Source organism: Fragaria vesca, linkage group LG5 (assembly GCF_000184155.1).
Source record: "Fragaria vesca subsp. vesca linkage group LG5, FraVesHawaii_1.0, whole genome shotgun sequence".
NCBI lineage: Eukaryota > Viridiplantae > Streptophyta > Magnoliopsida > Rosales > Rosaceae > Fragaria > Fragaria vesca.
In genome coordinates this window covers 11,880,246-11,895,269 of record NC_020495.1, presented here as the reverse complement: position 1 = coordinate 11,895,269, position 15,024 = coordinate 11,880,246, and the positions used below count along the sequence as shown (strand labels likewise).

Here is a 15,024-nt window from a genome sequence, read left to right as displayed (position 1 = left end):
GTTGTTCCGGTTTTGGGATCCATGTCCTTTCTTGATATAGATTCGGTTCATGGGTTAGGTTTAGTAGCGTGGCTGAAACTGGTTTTAGGCCTGAGACCTTTATGTTGCTTTATTGTTTTTCATTCATTTAAATTCTTGTTACTTTCCTTTTGTTTTAGATAAGATATGTGACCGTGTTACCCGCTTCTCTATGCATTTACGTGTACGAAGGTATATACGATGCACGACATGGTAATATTACCAAATAGGGTGTCATTCCACATACATGTCCTTGAGTCGTGTGCATGATGAAATTACTAGGGAATTTTTTTTTTTTCGAGTTCTCAGTTCTTAATTTACCTCAACTGCCTAGTACCATTTGGTCTAGCAACATAGTCTTCCCATAATAAGTAGGAGATTGTGAGTTCGACTCACGAAGTTGTAATATTTGAGTTGTTTATATGATAAAAATAAAAATAAAAATAAAATTGCCCCAACTTATCATCCAGCTCATTTTGTGGCTCACCTTTTGGCTTTCTTTACTTTTCTTAATTTTGTAATGTTTTTTTAATTTTTTTAAATTTTTTATGACGTACTTGACATGAATCTTGACCATTTTAATTTTCTTGACCAGCTGCAATAAGAATTTAAAAACTAAACACCATAGAAAGTAAATATATGTTCTTATCCAAAGGTATTATCCAAATACGTTGTAACTGATTGTCAAAAATACGTTGTAAACTAAAAGTCCCAAGAAAATGTGGTAAATTTTTCTAAAAACAGCATACAAAACTAAAAGATGAAAAGAATGGAAAAGAAAAAATGGAATTGACAATATGTATATTTTTGTTCTTTTTGGATTTTATTGTTTAAATAATCGAATGCTATCTCTGCCGCTTGCCATTACTAATAGACAGACCAAACCACCTAAAACTCTAAAAGCAAAAGCGGCAAAACCTCAAAACCCAAAGAAGAAGCAGCAGCAGAAGCATCATCCAAACACAAGAGCTTAAATATTCGCCAAAAAAAAAAAAAAACACAAGAGCTTGAAAAAACCCACAAAACCCAGAAACCAATAAGCACTGTCTCCTACCCCAACCCTCATTCTCTGTTGGGAATTTTCGTTTTGGTGATGGCTACTGATTCTTAGAGACAAACACACACCCAGATGCAGAAGAAGAAGCTGATAATAGCATTGGCGGCACTGAGGAAGCTGCTAACGTGCGCCATATGCGTAATAGCTCTTGTGGCTCTCTTCTCTGTCCACGTCCCCATTTTCCCTTCCTCCAAGGTCCCTAACTTCTCTGACCCCTTCAAGCTCCCCACGGTGATTTTCTCCGCTCTTTCTCTTTTGTTTGTTTTTTCTTCACACAAACTGAAAGCCCAGATCATTAAATTTAGTATTCTTGGTGTAATGGGTGCCAACTGTTGTAAAGTCTCTATCTTTATGGATTTTCTGCATACCCTTTTGTTCAATTCAATGGGATTTGGGTTTTCATCACCACCATTTTGGGTTGTACTAAGAATTTGGGGTTGTTAATTAGAGAAAGGTTGTGCATTTTGGTTTTGGATCTTTGACTCAATCTGTGAGTAGTTGTTGCTTTGTTGGGTTTGTTTGAGATTGACAGTCATTGACTACAATTGACTTCCCATTCAGGAAGTTTCTTCCAAGAGTTTTACTTTCATTAAAAGAAAAGAAGCACCTTTTTGTGTTTTTCATATTGTTTTTGGAAAATATTTTGTTGTTTGATCTGAATTGTTGAGTATATTGTATGTTTTTGCTGATTGTGATGCTAACATGGTTTTTAATATACCAGAAGTTGACAACTGAGCAGAGCTGGACTCAGGAGCTCGCTCCGCCCCATCTGTGGAAAGCGCCTCTCCCTTCTCACAAGGTTGTCTTTTGTTCCTGTACTTATATGATTCATGATTACTCCATTTGATTGCTAGTATGTAAGAAATTTCTTTAGTTCGGGCAGAGACTTAGAGATTTACATACGCTTAAGTTATGTATCTGTCATGTTTTGACTCCTTTAGACTTGACAGTTAGATAGTTCAAGAAGAACTTTGGATACACTATGGAAGCCTCCGCCAAATCGCGATTTTGTGCCATGTGTAGAGCCAAGTACCAATTATACATGTAAGTAAATGATATAGTTTCACTTTTAGCTATGAGATATCCTTAATCTTCCTGATTTCATCTTTACTGTTGCTTATACAGCTCCTACAGAGTCCCGGGGATACCTTCTAGTACATACGAATGGTGGGCTGAACCAGATGCGTGCTGGGGTCTGTAACACTCCTTTTCTAATGGCTCACTTTGTGTAATTTATGCTGATTGATTACCATATGATATATTTTTTGTTGAGTCTCTGTGCTTTCTAGATTTTGATTTTAAAGTTAAATTTTTTTTCTTATAGTGCTTTTCTCGTTGGTGACTGGGGAGGAAAGAGAGCTTGATAAACAAAATTCCTTGCAATGCACTTTCCTTGTGATTGAATGCTTGATCATAAGTTCATAATAGTATAATCTTCCAATTTAGATGACTGTAGAAAGTTTTCCATTTTTGTTCTTTGTTTTTTTGGTGTATGAGAGTGTGTATGCATTTCTTTTCTTCCTTCTAACTGCAAATATGTGCTCCAGTTGGTTGATTGCTAGATTTCTAGGAGTTGTGGTCTTAATTTCAAACTAGATTCAGAATAAAAATATGTTTGTATTTCTGTTTCTTGCACATACTGAATGCCTAGATGATTGGTGTTTGTCAACTAGACCAATAAACTGTTTTGTCAACATATGAACGTTGTACTACTAGTTGATGAACTTCTGATGGTTACATGGATCTCAAAACTGTCCTCCTTAAATTGCAGATATGTGACATGGTAGCTGTAGCCCGTATCATAAATGCCACTCTTGTAATTCCGGAACTTGATAAACGGTCATTTTGGAAAGACTCCAGGTAGCATTTTATTTTTTTGTCTATTTCGTACTCATTTTTATTTTCTTCCACAGTTTGATATTTTATGTCATCGATGCTATAATTTTTTACATCTGGTTTGGTGCACAGCAACTTTTCAGATGTTTTCGATGAAGACCATTTTATCAATGCTCTATCTAATGATGTCAAAATAATAAAAAAGCTTCCTAAGGAACTGGCGACGGGTACCAGAGCTGTTAAACATTTTAGAAGCTGGTCTGGTATGGATTATTACCAAGATGAGATAGCTAGCATGTGGGAAGAATATGAAGTGAGATTTCTGGAATACAGTGGTAATTTTTTTTTTCTTTCTGTAAAGTGTTTTTTGAATTTATGAAATCATATTCTGAGAAATGTTATTCTTTTCGAAGGTTATTCGAGCTGCAAAGTCTGATTCTCGTTTAGCAAATAACAACCTACCTCTAGATATTCAGAAGCTTCGCTGCCGTGCTTGTTATGAAGCTCTACGTTTTGCACCTCAAATTGAAGCAATGGGAAAAGTAAATACTCAAATCTAGATGCTAAGATTACGTGGAGTTCACTTTTGGATAACCATCATATGTTTCTTTTGTTTCATTAATGTTGCAGTTGTTAGTCGATCGGATGAGGTCCTATGGTCCTTACATAGCCCTGCATTTACGGTTTGAGGAGGACATGCTTGCTTTTAGTGGATGCACGCAGGATTTATCATCAGCTGAAGCTGATGAACTACGAATCATTCGGTACAAAGTGTTTACATGATTGTGAATTTGTGAATAGTCCTTGGCATATGTGATGCGTGACATATTTGTTCGAATTTGTAGAGAGAACACACCATACTGGAAAGAAAAGGAAATAAATCCCATAGAACAGAGATCCAAAGGATATTGCCCCTTAACTCCAAAGGAGGTTGGAATATTTCTCACCGCCCTTGCGTATCCATCGAACACCCCGATATACCTTGCGGCTGGAAAGATATATGGGGGCGAATCTCATATGGCAGAACTACGATCCCGTTTTCCGATACTAATGAATAAGGTATGATTTGTATGACCTACATCATGTTTGATTTATTCATTTCATTAAATCCACTGAGCTCCAAATGGAATATAAAGGGGATTTGGGAATGTTCATGTTTGGCCTTTGAGGTGAACATTAACATGTGACCTTTCTACATGAGAGTGATTAGATATAGAATCTAGTGATTATATATAGAATTTAGATTACCATCAGACTGCTATGATTTGGAGGCTGTACAGACTGATTAATCTAAAATTGGGCCAGAAACATGATTACTCTTTTAAATGATGGCAGTATTTATCTTTTCTTGTTCACATGCATCCTCCTGCGGAGTAGGATCGTGTGCCTTTCACTGATCTGGCTGTACAGATCTTCTAAAGCTGGCGACAGAATAAAGATTCTTTTAAAAACATCATTGAAACAAGAACATATGACTTAATGGAAGTAGGATTTAGTAGAATTTGATCTATAGAGCTTCCGAGGAATTTAACATTAGTATTTTTTGAAACATTTTTATAGGAACCTGCTGATAACATGTCTATTACAAGATAAGATGACTTATCCATTGAGTTGTGCATAACTATTCAATTTCTTTCAGACATAGAAAATCACATAAAGGGTAGTTCTTGGTTAACAATTGGTTACTGGTTAATTCCCCCAATGGATGAGGATGACATTATAAGCCTCTAGTCATATATGTGTGAAAATTTCTTTTGGGTGTCAAAATATAGAGTTCCTACAAGAACCACATTCCTGAAAGAGAAACTGTGCCTGTAGTGTTACAGTGTTGCTGAGCTTAAGCATACACTTAATTGATTTGTTGCTTTGTGTTATGCTAGTCATTCATCTGTTACTAGGAGGCAATTAAGCGAACTATAGAATCAGTGGTGAGAGTAACAGATGAAGAAAGTGAGTTTAGTAGAATCACAGTATTTTTCAAGTGAGAGAATGTGAGAAGTTCATGTGATGTCTTTGCATGATTTGAGGAGGAAGTCTACATAAATATACATCACTATGTGGAAAAAACTCCTTTATATTTCCATCTCTATCTATCTAATTTGATTTTATGGGAGATTGGGTGGGGGTGCTGAAATCCATATATGGATTATTATGTCGCGCTGATCCTTTATTCTTCAAATTCTTGATACTTTCTTTTAGGAAACATTGGCATCTGTTGAGGAGCTTGAACCTTTCAACGATCATGCATCTCAGATGGCTGCACTTGACTACATTGTTTCAGTTGAAAGTGATGTATTTATTCCTTCATACTCCGGAAACATGGCGAGGGCAGTTGAAGGTCACCGTCGCTTTCTTGGACACAGGAAGACGATTTCTCCTGACAGGCAAGGACACTTATTTTCTGAGTAGACTCCAATATAACATTATCTGGCCATAAAATGATTCAAACTGAATCTGTTTTTATGCTTCTCTTATTTCATCAGAAAAGCTCTTGTTCGTTTGATTGACAAACTTGAGCAGGGAACCCTGAAAGAAGGCAAAAATTTATCAAATCGAGTAATTGAATTGCACAGGAGACGGTATGTATTCTCTCGCAAAAGCGGCAAAACCTCTGAAGTTCAACCAGCATCGCTTTAGCCTGTGTTTCTCATTTTGTGGACTTTAAAGGACACTCACAGATAACAACTTGCTGTTCTCAAATCTATTACATGATCAGTGTGCACATGTTTCTAAATTTGACTTTGTTGGTGATGTTGGTTATGTGCAGGCAGGGGTCTCCACGGAAGAGAAAAGGTCCAATTACAGGAACCAAGGGCACAGAAAGGTTCCGATCAGAAGAACCATTCTATGTTAACGCTTTACCGGATTGTTTGTGTAAGAAGGAATTGCCGATGCAAGCAACTGAGTAATGGTCTCAGATATTCGCAAAGCGGTTCAAAAAAGTTTCGGTGCTGCTGGGTGGTGACATATCATTCATTCCAATTTATTAATGTAACTCTACAAGCTAGTATTATGGTAGGCATAGGGAGGCGGATGTATATGTATATCCGGAGTTTAGGTATAGCTGGGTTGGTATATCAATAGTGTTGAAGACAAAACACAAGGGTGACAAGTGCCATGCCAGGGAGTTAATTGCCAGAGATAGCGAGACCAAGGCATCTTTGGCTGCGCTTGGCGAAGTTGGCCTGGTCTCAACTTTCAAAATTTGATGAAGTGATTCATTGGGTTACTGTTTACTTTGTTTAGGAAATGATTACAAAATAACTTTGCACTCCATGTATTTATAGTCATTAGATGCAAATGAATAGAATATGATTGTTCTTCTGTGACTGTGTACGTCCTTCTCTTTCGTTAGCTGTTTTAAATGGTGTGATTTCAATATGGAGGACCTTGGTCATAAACCTATTGCCAATTTATCATGAGCCTCAGTACAAGCCCATCATGAGCTCTCTTCGTTTGTAGCTGGTTTTGTCTGCTGTCATCCAGATCCTAGTCGGCATAAAAGATAGGATAGCAAATATCATAAACCACATAGAAACCATAAATCCATGAGAAGGGCCCCATTCTGATATCCTTTCCATTTTGGCAGTCTCCGGTCTCCACATTTGAAGTAGACTGTAGACAGCTTCTCAAATTTTCGTAGACACAGAAAGATAATGGCTGTGTCTTTCCTCTCAACCGTTCCTAACCTGCTTCCAATTGTCCCCGCCAGTGCTTCTGTTACCTCTGCCCCAAGATATCCTACTCTTGCTGTAAGTTCTTTTACCTATGTGTAGCTTATTAGAAATCAGAATTATGATTTGTGTTTCTATGTGCCTTTTGAGAAAAGGGTTGCTGTCAAATGACAGAAGAGCTTTGGGTTGAAGTGTGAATCGAAATGTTTGGCATTGTTTACATAGATAGTGATTATAGCTTCCTGAACATGGAATTTCAGGCTACAGTTCGTTGCAGTAAAATTGAAGCTGATGCTGATAATGAGGACAGGTTTAAGCGGAGGAGCATTCTCACATGCTTTGGTGCCACTGTTGGCTTGGTAAGAGCATATTTTCTCCTCATTATTATCTGTGTTGAGTATGATTCAGTCTTGGCATTATGGGCTCAGGAGAAATGTGATTGATTTGAGAGTTTAAAAGATATAAATTTGTGAAATTGATGGCAACGTACGTGATGATTTCTGTATATTAGAGTGAATTGATGATGAGTTTCTGCAGTTGTAATATTATCTTAGGAATTAGTGAGAAGCTCAGGAACATTTGGTGAAATGGCTGAGGCTGCTGATTTGATACAACGCAGGCAGCGGTCTGATTTTCAAAGTAAGATTTTAGAATGGTTTTATTCTCGTTGCTTGACTGGAATCATCTGTCTGCTGCTGATCCAGATTTATATTGATTACTAAACAGCAAGTATCAAGGATACATTATACAAGGCTATAAAGGTAACAGTAATGGTATCCCGTCCTTTCAGATCACATTCACAATCAATTAAATATGATTCGTCATACATGTTCTGTATGTGGTCCCATTTATCTTGTCTTTCTTCTTTCCAATTCAGGAAAATCCAGATGTTATCCCATCCTTACTCACTTTGGCATTGAATGATATTATGACTTATGATAAGGTCAGGCAAAAAGCTTTGCCATGTGATTACTGTGAACATCATTGTATATATATATTTTTTTGTCTAGTTATATATAGTGATTACACAAAGATTAATTTTATTCACACATCTCTAATTTCTAGATACACACATCTTTATTTTTTTCGCCATTTTTCCTATATTCTTCCTATTACACCCTCATCTTTTTCCTTCCAAAAAATTACCCTCATCTCTTGCTCTTGTTTTTCCCTCTCACTGCACGGAGCTGGGCTCTCTCTCTCTCTCTCTATACAATTCCTTCTCCTTTCTTATAAATAAAATATCATAACATGACTTGGTTTGTGATCTTATAAATAGATCATGAAGAAATAATGAGAATGCACGTGCATTGTGAGGGAGAGAGAGAGAGAGAGATTAAAATAGGTCCATGTGCTCATTAAATTTATTAATAGTTGTGAAGATGATCATATGAAGAATCTATATTTGGTCTAATTCAGGAGGAATTTTCAATCAAAATATTTTGATATGTTGACAGAAGTGGGTTTTGCTAAGTTATTATTTATGCAGATGGATAAGAATAAACGTGAGATTTGATGAATAGGTTTGCAGGTGTTGGTGAATGAAGAGGAAGGAGAATGTTGTTTTTTGTTTTATTGTTCTTTTGGAAGAAGAGAGGGTATAGAAGGAATTTAAAATTTTACAAATACATGTGATGTGTATTAAGTAAATGAGAGTGTGTGAATAAAATTTCTCTTACACAAATGCACAGGGAGGAAAGAAAATACTTACTTTCTTATTATTGTGTTTTTCAGGCTTCGAAATCTGGGGGTCCAAATGGATCTATCCGATTCAGGTAACTGTTATGCATTCGATTTGTCATTAAATTGTAAGATGAGTAATCTTGCATCCAAACTGCCCCTACTTCGTTTCCATTTTTTTAATTTTTTGAGAGAATTCTGGTACATGAATATGAAAGAATAATAAAAATCTTGTACTCTTTTGAAAGACAAAAACCTTTTGGTATGTTTGTACTATGATTTTCTTATAAAAAGAATCCATTACTTGTTTTTGCATCTATACAAGAGTCCTTATTCCTGTTTGTGTATTGCATCCTGCCATCCTCTCCCTTATCTATCCACCGTTCCTTTAGTTCAGTCTGGATGTCCATTTTGGTGTTTAGAGCTAGTTATGCCAACTGAAAGGAAAAGGGTTGAATTGTGAACCTGCACTAAATCAGTGCATATTAGTTTCCGTTTCTGGCTGTTTTATCCTCTTTTCTTTCTGTGCAATCTTGTTCCAGTTGTGCAAAAGCTAAGCTCCATTTCTTGTCCATTTTTTCTGGCATGAAGCTCAGAGATCAGCAGACCTGAAAATAAGGGACTTGTTGGTGCTTTGAATTTAGTGGAGGAAGCAAAGAAGGAAATTGATTTGAATTCCAAAGGAGGGCCCATCTCCTATTCTGATTTGATCCAATATGCAGGTATCCATTTTAAAAATCACAAATTTTGAACCATACATCATTCATGTGAGATTGACATAGCTGGGACTGTTTGTTTGTTAAATTGGTACGAGGGTAGATACCTTATAGGTTGTTAAATCACCTATTTACCCTACGTTTAGGCATGAAGATGAACACATTGTGGGGTTGTGCATGTGGTTGGATCACTTGGATGGATCGGGGTAAGGAAGCAGGTGGCCTTAATTTGGTTTCCTTCATTCTATGCAGCACAAAGTGCCATTAAGCAAACCTTTCTAGCTGCTGCAATTCGCAAATGCGGAGGAAACGTTGAGAAGGGCAGTTTGTTATACACTGCATATGGTTCAAATGGTCAGGTTTGTTCACAAAATATGTTTTTCCACACTGATATTACAAGTGTCATTAGATTGTTACCATTTGTTTATAATTATACTTGGCGCTTCACATGGCAAAAGTAAATTGTGGTTGATCTATATTCTTGATTCTTAAAGTAAATTCTTGTTCTACTCTTAGTTTCTTGAAATTGTGTGGAGAATGATTCTCACATGCCTTAGTTTGGCGAGAGATGACTCCAGATTTACATTCCAATTCTCTGTGTGTAACTCTTCAAGTGGATTTAAGAACCTGGTTTTGTGGCGTGTGAACCAACAATTTGCATTTCTACCCTTGAAAATGATTTCAATTTCACCCATGATTGGTTATACTCTTAATGTTGTAAATTTAACATAGGAATTTTCATTACCTATTTGATCTGAAATCACTTATCATCAGTGAAAGTTTTGTAATCATTATAAGTTTATAACTGCTCTACATGTCTTGTTTTGACAAATTGGTGTATAGAGTCCAAGATAGTGAAGTACTTCTCTTTGGTGTCTCATCTTGGCACTTGAATATCTTTCAAGTTATTTCATATGTGATGTCCTATGTTTCTATCAGTAGATAATCTCACAGGCATAGGTTGTCTTTTATTTTATTTTTACAGAATCAAATTCTAAAATGGTACATTGTCATGCCTTATTTATCAGTAAGCCATGTTCTGGTTTTCAGTTACTGATCTGGTCAATGGACTAGCCACTCATTGATGAGCCAAATCTCATAGGATTGATTTGGTATTCTCAAGTCCCATAGGGATTGATTTCACAACTATTTATGCATATTGGTTCTCAATGCATTAATATTTACAAAAGAACCAGTAATGATATTGGAAGTGAGAGGTTGTACACTTGTTTGATGTATCAAATATGCAACTGTGGAAATGATCATTTTCACTGCTTACCGCATGGCATAGGGAAGTTTCTTGATGTAGGCATAGACCGCATAGTTGTTTCCTAAGCTCAAAAGATGCTTCTGCATATCCATAATTATTTTTCGTATTATGGGTAAGGCATATAATTACAACCATTCTTGTGCCAACAGTGGGGCTTATTTGAGAGGAATTTTGGAAGGACAGATACCCAAGAGCCAGATCCAGAGGGAAGGGTTCCCCAGTGGGACAAAGCAAGTGTTCAAGAAATGAAAGACAAGTTTTCTGCCGTTGGCTTTGGCCCCCGCCAGGTTCTACGTTGATTATTTAGCTGCATATGCATTTTAGTTCTTCAGCATGTTTAACCCTGAACTGCAAATACAAACAGATATCAAGTCCACAGAAACCTATTCATAAGATATAATGGTGCAAAGAAGCAATGCTAAACCTAACGTCTCTGTTTCTGATGCTCCAGCTAGCTGTTATGTCTGCATTCTTGGGTCCTGATCAGATAGCCACAGAAACTTTATTAGCCACTGATCCAGAAGTTCTGCCGTGGGTTCAGAAGTATCAGCGCAGCCGAGAAACAGTGTCAGAAACAGACTATGAGGTCAGTGCCATTGTAATTTTCTATCCCACAGCCAAGTAAAATGTAGTGACACGGTATTGTTGTGAATTCACCTATGTTGATTGATAAGAGTAATGTCCTCTCACTGCCAGACTACCATACGTAGTAATACATTCAAACTAAGGATTTACCTAATCAATGTTAACCGAGTCCAAAAGTAAAAGATAACATGTTCGACTATCTAAATTAATTGTATATTTATTGCACCAAATGTCGAATGTCTAAATAAATTTCTCCTTTTCCCTATCTGAAAATTCTTGTTACTTCTGAAAATATACTAGGAAATAGGACATATCTGCATCTATTGTTAACATCTTAGTTCTCATTGTTTGGTGGAAATTGATTCTCTCAGGTTGATTTGATAACTACGCTCACTAAGTTAAGTGGTTTGGGCCAACAAATCAACTACGAGGCGTATACCTATCCAGTCAAAAAGGTTGATTTTAGCAAACTCAAACTATAAAGAGAGCATCCAATACTTATAGCAGAAGTACAAGCTCCTTGATTCTTCAACAATTTTACATGAGATTTTTGTTTAGCCTACACTTACAAAAGTTATGGAAACTCACTAAAGGGTACTCTTCCTGGATGGAAACGATATTTGAGGAATATATGAGTAATTGGCAATGTATGGCAGTATGGGGTTGAGCCAAATATATGTAATTGGCAATGTATGTATTTTATTTTATTATTTTTTTTAAATCGAGATGTCAACTCATTTATTGCTCAACGAACATTACAAAGAATAACCACCCATCAGGGCCGACAACAAGAATTACTCTCTATGAACTACTAAACACGTAGTGACCACTAGATCCCTAACAATCAAAAGTACATCAATATTCTGAAGCAGTTTATAGCTCAATAGTTTAATAGACTCGAACCCTTTGAAGCAGGATTAAAAATAACAACCAAGGTGAAACAGTCCATTGCAGAGGCCACTGTTCAGAGATAGTCTTATTAAAGCTCAGATATGGGGATCCAAGATTTGGTAGTAAAAGGTAATTTCTTGAAATTATTAAGGCCAAATTTATTTATTTTTTGAATAAAGACCAAATTTATTATGTTTATCAATACTTATCTAATCCTTGACTTCCTTATTTAAATACATCTATGACTCCCTTTTAGTCTTTAAAATGATTTTCAACCTACATTTAAAAAACAATTGAAAAATAACATTTTGGTATGGTAAAATGACATATAACCCCACCTCAATTCATTCAATCTTTCCTCCTCTCCCGTACGGCCTCATGATCATCAACTCCTCAACTTGACCATTATCCTCGGCGCCACCCCATTTTTTCAATTTCACAACCCCCCAATTTCATTTTCAATCTCAACCCCAGTTTCATTCGCATTGAGTAGTTCCACCACACATTCTCCAACTCATACCCCAATTCCAAGTCCAGCGAGTCAATTTGAAACTCACCAAGGCCTTGAAGACACGACATGTCTTCTTCTTCCTCCTCTAATGACTAGTGCACTCAGTTCAAACATGCCCCACACTCCTATACAGGGGTTTCCGATCCCAATGTCGTTTACAGTTTCTCTGATTCCATTACTTTCATGATTGAGGTCACGGCATGGAGGGATTGCCTATTTCATTCAATGTAATTGAGTACGTACATGCAGTAGCAGCCTTTCATGGGTGCTACATTGAATATAGTACAGTATTGTTGTATAAATCATTGGACTGGAGGGTGCTCTAAAAGCTTTGGACAAAATAATAATTAAATAAATAATCCAAGGCCTCGTAAGAGAATGTTAGCTTCAACATTCACTTTTCTTTTTATTTTTTGAATGGTTCAGCATTCACTCTTGATGCCCTTTAATTATGCTCAACTATTGTCACTAGTATGATGATTTGATGGGACGAACCTAAAAGCAGAAGTATTTAAAGGTTACAGCATCCATGTTTTGAATAAGTGTCAAAAAAGTTTCTATATATCAAACTGTATAGAAACTGCTTGATCAAACTGTATGGGCACAAAAAGCTATTATGTATCTATATATCCACAGGAGACAAAAGATTTGCAAAGGCAGGAATTAGTAACATCAGTGGTTATAGGAATACTTGAACATAATTCACAGCTAATCGTGCAACTGTTTTTGTATCTAGATACTGCAACTTGGGAACTGGAGTTGCTAAGGAAGATTGGATTGAAATTGGAGGTTTTGAAATTGAAAAATCGGGATTGAAATGAAATTGGGGGACTGTGAAATTGAAAAAATGGGGCTGCATTGAGGATGGTGATCAAGTGAGAAGTTGATGATCGATGAGGCCGCACCGGAGAAGGAAGAACTGAAGGAGAGGTAGGGTTATATGTCATTTCACCACACCAAATGGTTATTTTTCAACTGTTTTTTAAATGAAGGTCAAAAATCATTTTGAAGACAAAAGGTTGATCATTTGTCAAAATTTCTCTTGTACATCTCACCTTCATCAATCTACTTCCATCCTTAATACACAACACAACACAACACACTAACACACTTATTAAAGCCGTCCATACACAATTTGTGGTGGTACATCCCCATCTTGGAATCCAGTTCATCTATATTTTTATTGCCAAACAGAATGCAAACTTAAATGATCAGAAATTCATAAGCACTTACATAGGATCCAAAATAACATATTACATCAATAAGGAGTGAAAATTGCAACCATATAAATGAGGCAACTGGAATACTAGCAGCAAAAATGCTAGGAATAACGGCCCATGAGTATTCTTTATCGAGCATGATGATGAGGGCAGAAGAAAAGGCAATCATCATGGTGCCAATTGAGATGAAAAGGGTGGAAAGACCTATCATCATCCTTGTCGGCAAATTCTTAGGAAAATCATCTTCTGCATAACGTGACGTGAGGATTCCTAAAAATATTATGACTGAAGTTGTTGAAGAAACGAGTGATAGAGTATCTGAAATTATGAACACCATAAACAACTTCTTAGTTATAAACATCGGGGCACCTGTATTGCCATTGTTTCCACCAGGAACTGTAAATGCTGCAGCAAACATCATGGTAACTATAAGAGCGCCAACAACAGTACAAGAACTTGCTGTTCCTTTCATCGAATCTTCTGCCTCCTTTTTTAGTGTCTCATGATTCTTGGTAAACAGTTCATGTGGTGTCATACCATCTGAATTTGGAACTTCACGCATATTCAGTGGTACAATATCCTCTACCTCCTACATTAATTTTGGGAGGTTACAATATTGTTGAAACAACTAAATATATATTGTAGTTTAATTTACAGTACCGACATCCGTTAGTGACCTTTATTATAGTGTAATAAGTTTTGTAAAAGAAGAGACATATATACAACTTAACCATGTCCATATTTAATATAAACTATCAAGTTTTTTTTTTTTTTTTTTCGGAATAGGTAAACAATACTCAAATATTACAACTTCGTGAGTTAAACTCACAACCTTCCACTTGCTAAGGGGAGGCTATGTCACAAGACCAAATGATACTGGACATAAACCATTAAATGTTTTAAAGTACGTCTAAACCATTAAATAATTTACTTCTTACTTTGCATGGTTAATCCAATTAAGGCATGCATTAGCTTAAATTGTTTCTATGCATCATAAACATTTTGGGACTACCCTTAAAAAAGTAGGATTCTGGGACTAAGTTATACAGTGTCCAAAGCTCCAAATTTACTATAAATCTCATGCCCTTTTTTCTTGGTTGTTGAATTTTTTTTGTGGACCATCCCCATTAATAGCTCTAGGATGACCATTATGCCAAATAAATCATTATCTAGGATTTTCTGTGTATATGAAAAGTTATCTAAAATCTGACCCCCCTGTAAAGAGTTTCTGGTTAAGCCACTGCTTAAATTATTTTGATAATGGCTCTATGTGATAGATGTAAAAGGTATCGTTAATTGTAATTTCGTTGAACATCAACCATATTGGTTAAATTTAGAAATATAGTGTGCTAATTTTTAATGTTTAATCATTTAAACCAAATATATAGAAGTGTATATTCTTTTTTTTCTTTTTTTGAACAGGATATGGAAATGTATATTCAAGGCTGATGTTTTATTCTTTAAAGTACATCAATAATTAGTACTGTCGATGTAAGAGTTTATAATGGCAATTTAGAGTTGGTTGGATAATTAGTTTCTAAATATATTAATATGTATAAACACTTG

The 15,024-nt window shown here is 36.1% G+C and overlaps 3 protein-coding genes across 3 annotated transcripts; 2 read left to right on the top strand and 1 right to left on the bottom strand.

The window, feature by feature from the left end:
• The first annotated feature begins 939 nt into the window (after positions 1-939).
• LOC101303126 (uncharacterized protein At1g04910-like) lies at positions 940-6,239 on the top strand. Its single transcript, XM_004299626.1, has 12 exons — positions 940-1,306; positions 1,797-1,874; positions 2,026-2,119; positions 2,201-2,268; positions 2,847-2,935; positions 3,044-3,224; positions 3,325-3,453; positions 3,542-3,675; positions 3,757-3,970; positions 5,111-5,295; positions 5,395-5,490; positions 5,679-6,239. The coding sequence occupies exons 1-12, from the start codon at positions 1,148-1,150 to the stop codon at positions 5,818-5,820; spliced, it is 1,569 nt and encodes a 522-aa protein (XP_004299674.1). The 5' UTR covers positions 940-1,147; the 3' UTR covers positions 5,821-6,239.
• A 159-nt stretch (positions 6,240-6,398) lies between these two features.
• Positions 6,399-11,318, top strand: LOC101302838 (thylakoid lumenal 29 kDa protein, chloroplastic-like). Its single transcript, XM_004299625.1, has 11 exons — positions 6,399-6,663; positions 6,846-6,944; positions 7,140-7,224; positions 7,312-7,346; positions 7,463-7,528; positions 8,320-8,360; positions 8,857-8,987; positions 9,234-9,340; positions 10,401-10,538; positions 10,703-10,837; positions 11,208-11,318. Exons 1-11 carry the CDS (start codon positions 6,568-6,570, stop codon positions 11,316-11,318), a joined length of 1,044 nt encoding a protein of 347 aa, XP_004299673.1. The 5' UTR covers positions 6,399-6,567.
• A 2,123-nt stretch (positions 11,319-13,441) lies between these two features.
• Positions 13,442-14,020, bottom strand: LOC101297258 (ankyrin repeat-containing protein At3g12360-like). Its single transcript, XM_004301284.1, has one exon. It carries the CDS (start codon positions 14,018-14,020, stop codon positions 13,442-13,444), a length of 579 nt encoding a protein of 192 aa, XP_004301332.1.
• Between the last annotated feature and the right edge of the window lie 1,004 nt (positions 14,021-15,024).

Bases quoted from the DNA above. Each gene is read 5' to 3' on its own strand.
- LOC101302838 (XM_004299625.1), top strand. From the start codon at position 6,568: ATGGCTGTGTCTTTCCTCTCAACCGTTCCTAACCTGCTTCCAATTGTC. The intron at 6,945-7,139 runs GTAAGAGCATAT...ATATTATCTTAG, and splicing joins TTGGTGCCACTGTTGGCTTG to GAATTAGTGAGAAGCTCAGG. The intron at 8,361-8,856 runs GTAACTGTTATG...TCTGGCATGAAG, and splicing joins AATGGATCTATCCGATTCAG to CTCAGAGATCAGCAGACCTG.
- LOC101303126 (XM_004299626.1), top strand. From the start codon at position 1,148: ATGCAGAAGAAGAAGCTGATAATAGCATTGGCGGCACTGAGGAAGCTG. The intron at 3,225-3,324 runs GTGAGATTTCTG...TTCTTTTCGAAG, and splicing joins GCATGTGGGAAGAATATGAA to GTTATTCGAGCTGCAAAGTC. The intron at 3,971-5,110 runs GTATGATTTGTA...ACTTTCTTTTAG, and splicing joins TTCCGATACTAATGAATAAG to GAAACATTGGCATCTGTTGA.
- LOC101297258 (XM_004301284.1), bottom strand. From the start codon at position 14,020: ATGCGTGAAGTTCCAAATTCAGATGGTATGACACCACATGAACTGTTT.